Consider the following 13561-nt stretch of genomic DNA (forward strand, 5'->3'; position numbering starts at 1 on the left):
GTGATGTTGAATAATTGCTGTGATCTTGGTTTCTGTGGATTATATAGGTGCAACTACATTCCCTCTGCTAACGATGAACCTTTTATTTTGGAAATGATTGTGTTTTTACAAGAAAAGAAGGAACAACAAGTGCCACAGTACATTTGTATCCAACTTTCTTAACTACGTTGACCTATTTAGAGGCAAACGTTCCTCTCTCTCTCTCCAGAAAACTCATTAACCTCTTGTTAAAGCTTTTCTGGCCTTGAGTTTAGATAGGAGTGCAGCAAATCGTGTCTTCATACGCTTTCTTTCCCTTTCTGATCTGCCTGTGATCTGTTGGTTTTCTATCTGAGGTGGCCTGCTCTAATAAGAGCCTCGTATTATATTGCACACATACGAGGTATCAAAAGCCATTTGATACTACACAATGGTTAACTCTAAGCCGGCAATCAGTCTTCACCCAGCGAGGCAATGATGGTTTCAGTTAGCTGCCAGACATTGATGTGAAATGCTAGTACAAAAAAGGCTCGCACTGAAATATTAAAATGCATGTGTCAAAGTGTATGAGTGTAAGAAGAAGTTCATTTTACAGAAAGCACTAAGCCTGGTGGGTAATAAATACATGCAACATAATATTAAATATAAATCCTATTGTTCCCCCTCAATTCTATTTTTCCCATTGACTTGATCTATTAGGCAACAATAAAGAAAAGGAGACATATTTTTCCACTCTATGCAACGTATTACAAGACCATTTTTATCTGTTACCTTAAAGGTGACCTATCATGCAAAATGCCCTTTTGTACATCTTTTATACATGAATATGTGGCCCCGGTGTTCCAGGGAACTCACAAAGTGTCAGAAAACACAACCCTCTCTATTTTCCTCCATACCCAAATCTCTTAAAAAGGGGCTGCAACGGATCTGATACAGACTGATCCAGATTTGAACACTTCTATGATGTCACAGAAGTGGCGCTACGGCTATTGTGCCAACTCCACCAATCAGGAGGAGACAGCCACGGACATTGCCGTTGGAAAGCACTGGACACGCTGTAGTACATATGCCAGGCCTGTAGATGGTGCTGTTCTCACAGAATCAGCCCATGAAAAGACAGTGTGTCATTGAGCGAAATAAGGAATGGCTAAAATGCATGATCTGTTTGGTATTTTGAAAAATAAAAAGTATAAATATGCCTTATATAGGTATGGTCCTACACTATATTATTCAAATATAGCATGATAGGTCCACTTTAACAACACACAATTGTGCATGAAGTACACTTTGGGCATTATTCTTACCTTGGTTGATTCTTCTAGGAGTAGAAAGTCTCTCTTCCTCTCCCTCATACACCCTCTGACAATCATCACTCTGTTGATACAGTCACTTTTACTTCAACATTTTTCAATGTATAAATAGCCACTTTTATCAAATGTGGAACATAATAGAAACACTTTGCAATGCATCTTCACAAAGCTGAATGAAATTATTATTTTATTGGTCCTTTTCAAAGAGACCCGTCTTTCTTGTCTCTTTATAAAAATGTGACGATATTCATGGTTGTAATAGACAGTCTATTATAAGAAACAACATAACAGAATACATGGAATGAAAATCTATATCTTCCATTGGATGTTTTCTCCCTCCCACAAACCAACCAACATATGCATTCCTTTCTGTTTAAGCACTGGATCTACCTTTTAATTGAAAAATAAATGACTGAGTGCACCATTGAAATGAGAATAATTGAGATACTCACATAAGCCTTTAATTCAATAACATGGCCGATTATAGAGGGCTTAAATTCCACCTTGGCTTGTACTGCTCCCGGTAGAGAATAGATCCACTTGACCTGTAAACCTGCCGATGGCAGAAAAAAGCAGTTCTTAATAACGCCACAATAACCCCTATGAAAGGTTAAAAAGGTACACCAAGTTATATTCAGTAAGCTATATCTTGTGTAAAAATTAAACTCTATAGTGTGATCAGGATTCTAACAGTGCTTAAGGTACTTAGATTGTCTTGATGCATTATTAAGGAGATCAACATAACAATATGTAAAAACCATGCAATGAGAGTTTTAGAAATGTATTGTAAGATGTGCATGACGTTGGTATGTTTTGTGCGTAACACTCTTAGTTTTATGTTTCTGAGATGATATCTTGTGTCTCTTGCTGTTACTGATAAGCTCACTTGGCATCACTATAACAAGAGCCATATACCAGCATCAATCTTTAGTACAAAATGGAGCAATTTGAAGAGTTTGCTGTCAAAGATTTGATACATTTATTTCAGTGCATTAAAGCTCATGAAAAAACAAGATACTTTTTATTTTCTGTGTGAATTATCTTCAATGTCTTATTTTACAACGGATCCCCGTGTGAATTACGTTCTATCTAAATGACTGGCGAAATGACTGATGTATATGAGCAGTATAAAAAGTAGCACTAGCATCTGGTGAGCCTTAACACAACACCTTCCACAAATATAGCACATAACATTATTTCCAAGGCCCCCTATCAACATTCCTATCCCACACACAAGTGGAGGTATACAAAAAGAAAAGAAAAGAGGATGACCTCTAAGGTTTTTAGTTTGTAATGACTATATAAATACTGAATACACAGTCATACTAATCTTAGCCAGATAAATATTTCACATTCATCTCTTTATAACTTTTTTAAATGTGTTTCTCTTCATGCAGCACTCTCGTTTTCCACAATCACACAGCATAATAGGGTTTTTTAAGGGACTTACATGTTCATGCAAGTTTAACATCTCTGCAGACTTCTAGTATGTGCCACAGATTTGAAATAATTTAATTCATGAGAATTTTCTTCCAGCTTCATATTACTTGTCTTAATACTGAAATTGTCTGCATACTATTGCAGCAAGTCACACATAAACTGTAATAATAAGATACGTGTGTGAGAGTGGGGGAGTGTGTCTGTGTGTGTGTGTGTGTGTGTGTGTGTGTGTGTGTGTGTGTGTGTGTGTGTGTGTGTGTGTGTGTGTGTGTGTGTGTGTGTGTGTGTGTGTGTGTGTGTGTGTGTGTGTGTGTGTGTGTGTGTGTGTCACAGCTAGAGGCATTTGTCCATGTACCTGTCTTCCTTAGGGCCTGAGCAAACACAGATAAAGTCAATCAGTGTTTCTAGTCTATGGCGTTCTCAGAAGTACATGCCACCTCGCTGCCACTCTGTGGAATGACCAGGCAGAGGAGAAGTGGGCAGCTCCAGCTCCCATAAAATGCTCTTTATGCTGTGTATGTAATGCCAAAGAAAATGTATTACCAGTATCCATGAAAAGAAGACACACAAAGAAAACACGAGGTTTGAAGAGATGGCTGAAAGAGTTTTTCTGGCTTCAGAATATGTGACCGACTCAAGGCTGAACATAGCTACCTGGTCAAATATAATTGCAAAGCTTTTGCATGCCTTCCTCAAATATGATTCACGAGGCAGTTGCACATTTTTGAAGGTTTGTCTTTCAGACAGTGGAATGAGTTCTATTATACCTTGCGACCACTTTGAGAGCCTGGGGGGGGGCACACATCCTCTAACCCTACCCAAAAAAGGTAATTGCAAACCTTTCCCCCGACAATCAAATACAGGACATTCAAAAAGAGTATACCTTTTAAATGTGTGTGATGGTCAGGAAATGGACTGAGTATTACAGCACTTTGTTTTGTAATATACAAATAAAATGGTAAAGCCTGTTTTGGCCACACTGTCATGCTACCTGCGGCTTTGACTCTATCTAGAATGCCAACATCACCACACAGCCTTGAGCTGTTCCTGGAGGCTTGGCGAGAGCCCAGCGCAGACTATCATGCATCACAATGTGTGCAGGGTTTTTAGGAGGGCGAGGGCAGCAATGTTTTCTTCCCCAGGACGGTGAGGGCAATGGGGTGCTTGTTTCTCTCAGCAGGTTGTGAGAAGAAGTTTTGGAGAAACAGCAGATTGGGAGTACAGCAGGGACAGGTAAGGAAAATGAGGAACTACAGTTTATGATGGAAATTGACAAATACGAGCTAAATATCTGTAAAGATATTGAATACTTAATGTGGTGTTTTCAAAAACACTTCATATAATTTTTAAGGCTAAAATACTGCTTGCAGCACCTTTCAGGTGACTTGTAACGTTTGTTTATTTGACACTGTTCATAAAGTTATTTGAATGTATCATTTCCTTTCAATCTTGCATCACTTCCTGTCATGCCGTCAGAAAATTGTAGAATCAGCACCATTCCGCCATATATATATATTTTATATTATAGATTTCTCTCTATATGGCGCTGGGTAGAATCTCAAGGAAGCCACATGTTTAGTCGCTGTTAGGAGCCATTTGCATCTGCATGAAAAGACTGATCAATCAATGTCGTAAGTGATTACATTTCATTGTTATCATGTTTTAGTTATTATATCAATGCTCATTTGATGGAAAGAGGTTTAAGAAATTGAGAAAAATGTAATGTTATATTGTATAAATTTACAATGCAACTAAGGGTGGTTGAATAGACAACACAAGACTAAAATTGATTTGCATTCTATATTTATTGTTACAGTTTTCACTCCATGTCATGGTGAAGGAGTTACCAGTAAAGTTTCCCAACTATAACAATTACTCTTTTTTTTCATTTTGAGTGGAGTTTAACTTCGTTTTAAGTCTGCGGCTCTTATTTCCGGATAGGAACATTATACTTAACATCTTTGTATGTCACTTGAATTTTCTTTCCATCATTATTATTTTTGTTTATTTACTTTTCTTATTTTCTAAGGTCATCTTTATTACTTTTCTTTTTAATTTTGTTTTAGCAATGGAGTGGTACTCTGATAATAGTGGTTGAATAATACTCAAAACCTATTCAGGATTGTATTGATACAACTGGAAAATCTGAAAATGTGACTGAAATATATATTGTATTCTATTATTGTTTGAAACAAAAAAATAAAGTTCTAAAAAAATGTATAATATTGAATACTATAGGCCATTAATATAACAAATAATCTATTGATTATTGATTACCAAATAGAAAAAAATCTCACATTTTTAGAAGCACTCAGTGTCACGATTCTCATGTTATGTCACGTTTATAGTTTTTTAGGTTTGGGTGTTTTTGCTGTTTTCCCTGTCATGTTTTCCTTTGGGTTATTGTCTGGTCCTTTTCCCTGTGTTTTCCTCTTGTCATTAGTTTCCCTGGTGTGTCTAATTGTCTGATTATGTTCACCTGTGGCCCTTGTGTTTTCTCCTCCCTCCTCACCTGTGTCTTGTTGTGTGATTAGCCTTGTGTGTATTTAAGTTATGGGTTTTCTGTCTGTCTTCGTCGATTCGTCTTGTGCCATGACTAGTTCTGCGGTGAGTGTTCTGTTTTGTCATTGCTTATATCATAGCCTTGAAATAAAGGAGTTTTTTCAGTTTATATCTGCATTTGGGTCCTGCTTCCTTCATAAACCGTGACAGAACGAACCGACCAAAATATGGACCCAGCGGATACAGTATGGAAGATTTTGACTGGGATCTGTTCGATCTAGACTTTTCCCTTCAATGTTTTCATGCCGAGTGGAAAGGAAGTTCCTCTAGAAAGGACAAAGAGGCTATTCTCGAGAGAGCACGAATGGAGGTGGCCGAAATACCTTGATTGAGAAGTTCGTTGCCGGATTGGTTACAGCTGTTCACAAGTTGTCCTGAGGATTGGTCCGACGCTTGTAACCCTTTCCTCGGATCCAACTACGGTCCTGTTGGAGGTCCACAGAGTCTCCAAAGAGCCTCTAGGAGACGCAGGGCCAGGATTCCAGCCCGTGCTCCAACAGCCATGATCCCGGTGTGGGATTCCCGGCCTGCTAGCCCCAGGCATGCTAGCTCCCTGTCTCCCAATTCCCAACCTGGCACCATACGCCTTGGTGGGATCCGTCTGAAGTCAACCCATGCTTCTGCCCCAGTTCCTGCTCCTGTTCAGGAGTTGTATGATGGAACTCGTCTGGCTTATGGAGGTCCACGGAGTATTCAGGCGGCTGCGAAGAGGAGGAGTCGCAAGGCCAGGCTAGCAGCCCGAGCCCCAGCAGCCATGGTTCCGGCTACAGAACCGGCCCACACAGCTTTGCTTCCATACTCCATTACCTGGCTTACACAGCCAGGGTCCAGGCTTACGCTCCGCGCCCAGCAGCCATGCTTCCGGCTCCAGTGCCGGCCCCAGCAGCCATGTCCCCTGCTCCAGAACCGGACCTTACAGCCATGTTTCCGGCTCCAGAACCGGACCTTACAGCCATGTTTCCGGCTCCAGAACCGGACCTTACAGCCATTTTTCCGGCTCCAGAACTGGATCTTACAACCATGTTTCCGGCTCCAGAACCGGCCCCTGCAGTCATGGTCCCGACTGCGGCTCCTCGTCACCTGTTGACTCATCGGCCGACGCCAGCCCCCCGTGTCCTGTCGGCGTACCGTTCGACTCCAGCACCAGCACCTCGCCTCCTGTTGGCTGTTCAGCCGAAGCCAGCTCCCCGAGTCCTGTCGGCGTACCGGCCGACTCCAGCTCCTCATCTCCTGTTGGCTGTTCAGCCGACGCCAGCTCCCCGAGTCCTGTCGGCGTACCAACCAACACATGTTCCTTCTCAAGACCCATCTCAAGTCCCCTCTCGAGTTCCCTCTCAAGTCACCTCTCGAGTCTCCTCTCGAGTCTCCTCTCGAGTCCCCTTTCGAGTCCCCTCTCAAGTCTTCTCTCGAGTTACCTCTCAAGTCCCCTTTCAAGACACTTCTCAAGTCCCCTCTCGAGTTACCTCTTGAGTCCCCTCTTGAGTCCCCTTTCAAGACACTTCTCAAGTCCCCTCTCAAGTCCCCTCTCGAGTCCCCTCTCAATTCACCTCTCGAGTCTCCGATCAAGTTCCCTCTCGAGATCCCTCTCAAGTCAACTCTCAAGTTTCCTCTCAAGTTCCCTCTCAAGCCCTCTCTCGAGTTCCCACTCAAGTCCCTACTCAAGTGCCGTTGGAGGTTCCGCTGGGGGTCCTGCCAACTCTATGTCCTGTGCCGTTGGAGGCCCTGCCAACTACTCTTCTGCCGGGGGTCCTGCCAACACTATGTCCTGTGCCGTTGGAGGCCCCGCCGACTACTCTTCTGCCGGGGGTCCTGCCAACCCTATGTCTTGTCCCGTTGGAGGTCCTGCAGACTGCTCTCCTGCCGGGGGTCCTGCCAACCCCATGTCCTGAGCCGTTGGAGGTCCCGCAGACTGCTCTTCTGCTGGGGGTCCTGCCAACCCCGTGTCCTGTGCCGTTGGAGGTCCCACAGACTACTCTTCTGCCGGGGGTCCTGCCAACCCTATGTCCCATGCCGTTGGAGGTTCCGCCGACTGCTCTCCTGCCGGGGGTCCTGCCGGCCCTGTGTCCTCTTCCGTGGGGGATCTTGCCGACACCGGCTCCTGCCCGACCTCCGGAGCTGTCCGGTCTTCGCCCTATGGCCCGGTCCCCTGAGTTCGCCCGCTGTGGTCTTCACCCCTCCTCGAACTCTGCCTTGCCCCCGGGCCGTCCGCCCGAGACCCCCTCCTCGAACTCTGCCTTGCCCCCGGGCCGTCCGCCCGAGTTCCCCTTTTGAACTCTGCCTTGCCCCCGGGCCGTCCGCCCGAGTTCCCCACCTTGGTCTCTGCCTTGCCCCCGGGCCGTCCACCCGAGACCCGTCCTCCAGACCCCCTCCACCCACCCTGCTGGACATTGTTTTTTTGGGACATCTGGAATCCGTCCCTTGAGGGGAGGGTTATGTCACGATTCTCATGTTATGTCACGTTTATAGTTTTGGGTGTTTTTGCTGTTTGCCCTGTCATGTTTTCCTCTGGGTTATTGTCTGGTCCTTTTCCCTGTGCTTTTCCTCTTGTCATTAGTTTCCCTGATGTGTCTAATTGTCGGATTATGTTCACCCGTGGCCCCTGTGTTTTCTCTTCCCTCCTCACCTGTGTCTTGTTGTGTGATTAGTCTTGTGTGTATTTAAGTTATGGGTTTTCTGTCTTTGTCGGTTCGTCTTGTGCCATGACTAGTTCTGCGGTGAGTGTTCTGTTTTGTCATTGTTTATATCATAGCCTTGAAATAAAGGAGTTTTTTCAGGTTATATCTGCATTTGGGTCCCGCTTCCTTCATAAACCGTGACACTCGGCTCATTTTGGTATTTTTGCTTGAAAATGGATTCGATAATTGAAATAGTTGCATTAGAAAAATAATTATGTAAACCACTTATCTTATATAATCTAATTGTGGGGACTGTTTAACCAGACGCCTCTGGAAGATGCTCTGAGCCCCTCTAAACATGTACGGTGAGTCTCTGGTCTTCCCTTTAAAACCAGTTAAGCCCCGAGCCTGCTTTTCAGGTCTCAGGCTCGAAAAGGACATTCCCAGAACAAATGACTATATCTTCACTTCGAAAAGGGGTAAATTAAGAAAGAGAATTCTCAAAGTAATTATAAACCTGTGAGTTGGATGTAGAAAAGTCTAAATCAATATAGATTTTTTTTTTTATTTTAAAGTAAATTCAGATTGAACATAGTAAACATTTTTTAATTATAGTGTCCGTCAAAAAAAAAAAACATTACTTATAGTGAAAACCACTCTTGAATGATGGGATAGTAGACTAAAAGCTTTAGGAATCCAAACTGTAACATAAGTACCCTGTATCAAGAGTGATGCAAAACAAGTTACATTTGACCTTTTTAGAGAGGTTTAGCAACAAAAAAAACACTTCTAGGGTCATTTGTGTGGATTTGCCATATCTCTGGCCTACCCTGTCTCCTAAAAATTACGTTCCCACAGAACTAAACTGCATTATCAATTACGTTTAGTTAGAAACATATTTTCTCCCACGCTACGTTCCTTATGAACGTATCTTAAATACGTTTATTTTCTACATATCTTTGCCATTTATTGTCTTGCTTATAATAATGATAGTCATTTATAAATATCATTTTAGAACACATTTGAAATCGGTAGGCGAGGCTGTAATTTCGCCAGCTGTTACTCTCAAGAGCGAGACAAATAATAGTTTGAACATGCCAAAAAGCTGCTGTCATTTATTGCACCTCAAACATTAAAACAAATCCAGAGTCACGTGTTTCTGTACTTCCTCTAAGAAGAAAGGACAGTAACAGAAGATCTCTGTGACGCCAGATGTGCTGTTGTTAATGCGATATCCGGAAACAAATTCAGTTTAGGATGGCCGAAGACACTACACTACCCATAATCCCCAGCTATCGTTCGGGACTACAGTCCCGTTGACAAACCCCGTGATTAATCTTCAAGCTATGGGATTGGATGTTGGAGTGGCAGTGCTCCAAGGTTGCGCAGAGTGTCAAGCTCTTTGAAATGGAACGAAACCACGGCAGACTATTCAAAACTGGACTCGATGGCACGTCTCTACTGGGAAATGTAGTTTTAAAAGACGTTTTCGTTTTTCCCAAAATTAGAAGTTGACAGTATTAAACTGTGTACAGCCCTGGAGGTTTAGGCGATAGGAAACAAATTGGTGTGTACAAATTTAAAACATGTAGGACTTACTAAATGGGTGAGAATCGCTTGTATACATAATGGGGAGCATTAATATATACCCACATGACAGCTCATTGTTACTTTGTAATTCTACTCCACTACAATTCAGAGGTTAACCTGGCATTTTTACTCCACTACATTTATTTTGGTTACTTTGCAGATTCTGATTAATGATTTGGAATATAAACAACCCTTGAATCAGACTTTAGTTACACCTGAGTAAAACTCAGGGAAAGGTGATTGTCAAGTGCCAACAATCAGGAGAGATATTTGATAGTGCTTGAGAAGACTAAACATTTATCTGCAGATCCCTATAAAGTATATTAATTACTCGTTATTCTCTACTAATAGTTAATTAAAAACTATATAATTGCTATTTTGCACATCCCTTTCAAGATTTCAAGATTTTCTAAGGTTCATTGACAAATCATATAAGAAACTACGGTGCAGTTATGCAATGAATGAAAAACTTAGGTCGCAGGCTCCTCAACAGCGCATTACAAGACATCTATCAATATGTGTGTACCTCCACCATTAAACTGTCATATTCTCCACATTCCTTATACTATCTACATACATAAGAGTATAATTAATGTGTATAATATCAGTTCAAATAAGTGCTTCAACATAGTTAACATTGCAGGAAAGCAATATATTAGACGTTAAGTACTTTGTCAGGCTTAATATTTATCTGTACATAGATACCCCCAAAGCTTTTTTCTTATTTGAAAGAAGACCTTAACCTAAAGGATTCTTAATGTGTTAATAAAGGTTAATTAGTTTGTCTGTTTTGCACATCCTCCTATTAATGTCTTTGTACATCCAGCACTAAACTGTTTTATTGTAGAGATCACTTACAGTATCTTCTTGATTTTTTATATTCTATATTACTATCATTGACCTTCTACTTTCCCCCTATGAAAGTATGTACTCTTAATATTTGTTTCATCAAATAACATTATTCAACAAAAATAACATTATTCAACAAAGATAATTCAATAATGTGCTTTAACCACTAGGCGGTGCACACAAAGTACACACAGCATACTAATAATAACTTTGTATTATTAGTTTAAGACACTTATGTATGTATAACATCTGAAGATGTGTAGTTTTATTCATGTTTTTACATAATTTTACAGGATATTATTATACTATTTCTCATGTTTTACTTCCACACATTAATATCTGATATGTAAAACATCACAGACAGAAAGGCATATCCGTCATTTAAAGGTAAGCTATTGAAATTGTGATTCCATAGATGTGTCTCCCATCACCCAAAACCCCTGACTATTCTTTCAACTCAGTATTTACATTCTTATATTCAAAGAAAATCAGTAATATCTTCAAAAACTACAAGTCCTTTTCTATCAGCTGTGCACCGTTATGGTGTAAATATAACCTATCTACCAATTGGATCAAATATAAAAGTCAGCCGAATTACTATTGACACTGCAAGGAGACGTATTTTGTGAAAATAAATGCAAGATGTTGTTTAATTATTGATATATTTATGATCCACGTCATATATTCAGTTTTGGCGGCAGTTCTTCAAGTTTGTCCAGAAGTCTTCTCATCAGGGCTCTATAAATAAAGAACTACGGCAGATATGTAATATTTAATGCAGCCGGACAGTGTATTACAATGTCGTTATGTGATGACTTCCAAAGAGAAAAGCAAGAACACTCGGAATAAAGTATATATTTTTTTGTTTGAAATGTTTTCGGATTTCATATCACATTAACATCATATCCCAACATGCATTGAGGCTAAAACATCCAATCATACGAGCTTCAAGCTGAGGATCTTGGGTAATCTGTTCAGTGGGTTTTTGGTGTGTATCGTTCGAAATGTCACTTATAGGCCTACGTCTGTTTCCGGTGACTTTATTTACGGCTAAAAAGCATGCTAAAAAGCCCAAGATTATAGAATTAAACGAATAAATAAAACAAGGATAATTGTGTGTTATTGTTGAGTAAATAACAGTGTGTTATATAGAAAAGAATAACAAATTAGAAGGAAAAAAAGATTTTAAAAAATACAGATTCCAGTATTTTGAGGCTCTAAGCCCCATTTCTTTTCCTCACAGACGGGAAAAAAAGTCAGACATTATACGATTTAAAATAAAAACAAATAAATAAAAAGATAAAACACTGGAACGTCATTTACGTTAGAACAAATAGAATGGTTTTGAATAATAGATGAGAGTAAAATCTACGTCACTTTACAGCCCCGTCCACTTTTGGGGAAACCAACGCTGTCATTTGAACGGCGATCAAGCCTGAAGCCACAGAGATCTTCTGTTTCAGTACTTTCTTCTTAGAGGAAGTACAGAAACACGTAACTCTAGATTTGTTTTAATGTTTGATTAAACGACACAGCAGCTTTTTGGCATGTTAAAACTATTATTTTAGAAATATTCCACATAAATCCATTAAAAGTGTTGAGGCCAAAATTGACCACCCAAAAAACAGTTAGGAGCACGTTTCAGGCAATTTGGATTCGATTGGTAGTACTTTGTAGTGGAACTATTTTGGGTCCCTAACATTACAAACTAACGACAGGGAGGAAAAACACAAGAGAGAGGGACCAGACCAGTGGCGGCTGGTGGAAAATATTTTTGGTGGGGCTATGGAAATGGTGACAAAAACGTGTGTGTGTGTGTGTGTGTGTGTGTGTGGGTGTGTGTGGGTGTGTGTGTGTGTGTGTGTGTGTGTGTGTGTGTGTGTGTGTGTGTGTGTGTGTGTGTGTGTGTGTGTGTGTGTGTGTGTGTGTGTGTGTGTGTGTGTGTGTGTGTGTGTGTGTGTGTGTGTGTGTGTGTGTGTGTGTGTGTGTGTGTGTGAGAGTCATACTTGCCAACCCTCCCGATTTTCGCGGGAGACTCCCGCATTTCTCCCGATTTCTGACAAAATCAGATTTACTCACGACTGTTTCCACTCGGACTTTAATACAGCTACACCATTGTTTGGTTTCCATGGTAGCGCGTCTCTTTAGCAGCGCGCGCAACTCAAAGTCTGAGAGAGTGAGGAAGATGAAAACTGAACAAGAATCGACAACTCGACCCTCTGATCACTCCTTTCCTGTAAAATACAGGTCCAGCCCACACATATGCTCCATGGTGCCACAGGCATTGCCATTACAACTACAATAAGCATGCAAATGTTAATCTACAGCTCCGGCGATCCACTAGCACCGGAGTCTACCTGACGCAGCCATTCCCTACTGTAGCGTCACCTTGGATACGAGTCTAAACAACTCACAGACACACAGGCCAGGGCGCTGAAAGGGCGCCCTTTGAACATCAGATCTGACGACGCTGATTGGCTAAAATTATGTTTCGGCGGCATAGTTTACAGATAGCAACAGTCAGCTTGTTGGCTGCTGCTGCTCTGGCTGAGGGCTCCTTTCTACCGCCCGGACGAGAGAGGGTAATGATACACGCTGCGGCCAGGCAGGAAACATGTGACTTATCAGTAACTTTAGACATCGTAAAACAATTTTAAACGAAATTTTATTGTAGATGATACATTTTACTGATACCAACTATATAATATTTGCCTTGTTCTTTAAAAAACAAAAATAAAAATAAAAAATATATATTTTTGGGAAATATATTTTTATTTATTTTTAAACTTTTGATGACAATCAAACATGTGGGAAGAAGGGGGGCGGCGCCCCTATGGGCCGGCCGCCACTGGACCAGACAATACACCAGGAGGAAAACATGACAGGGAGAACCGAACAGCAAAATACACCCAAACCTAGACATACAAAACTAAAAACGTGACATTCGGATCTCCGCAAATCTCCTCCGAATCTCGCATCTCATGTGTTAGCCTTGGAAAATAACTAATGGAGTGGGTTTATCACATTCTCTAGCTGTATGGGGGAGACCGGTGAGTCATGTTCCTATATATATATATACACGTCATAAAAATGCCTGGGAATAACTTGTGGAATGATGTGCATCTAGAAACAGATGTTTGAAATGTTACCTATGACTGCATCATTTATTAATATTCCTCATATTTGAAACATATACAATATCTCTGTCGCCCCTCT

At 41.1% G+C, this 13561-nt stretch overlaps 1 protein-coding gene across 1 annotated transcript in view; it reads right to left on the bottom strand.

Annotated features, from left to right (window-relative positions):
• LOC307028835 (uncharacterized protein) overlaps positions 1–12962 on the bottom strand; it is a 76767-nt gene extending 63805 nt beyond the window's left edge. The window contains exons 1-3 of the mRNA XM_079664181.1: positions 12352–12962; positions 1742–1842; positions 1284–1353 (exon numbers count right to left, since the gene is read on the bottom strand). Of these exons, the coding sequence (XP_079520307.1) occupies positions 1284–1353; positions 1742–1842; positions 12352–12475 (295 nt within the window). The 5' untranslated portion in view covers positions 12476–12962. The remainder of the gene's footprint in view (positions 1–1283; positions 1354–1741; positions 1843–12351) is intronic.
• Positions 12963–13561: the final 599 nt, after the last annotated feature.

The sequence above is a fragment of the Notothenia rossii genome, assembly GCF_949606895.1.
Source record: "Notothenia rossii genome assembly, chromosome: 2".
Classification (NCBI taxonomy): Eukaryota; Metazoa; Chordata; class Actinopteri; order Perciformes; family Nototheniidae; genus Notothenia; species Notothenia rossii.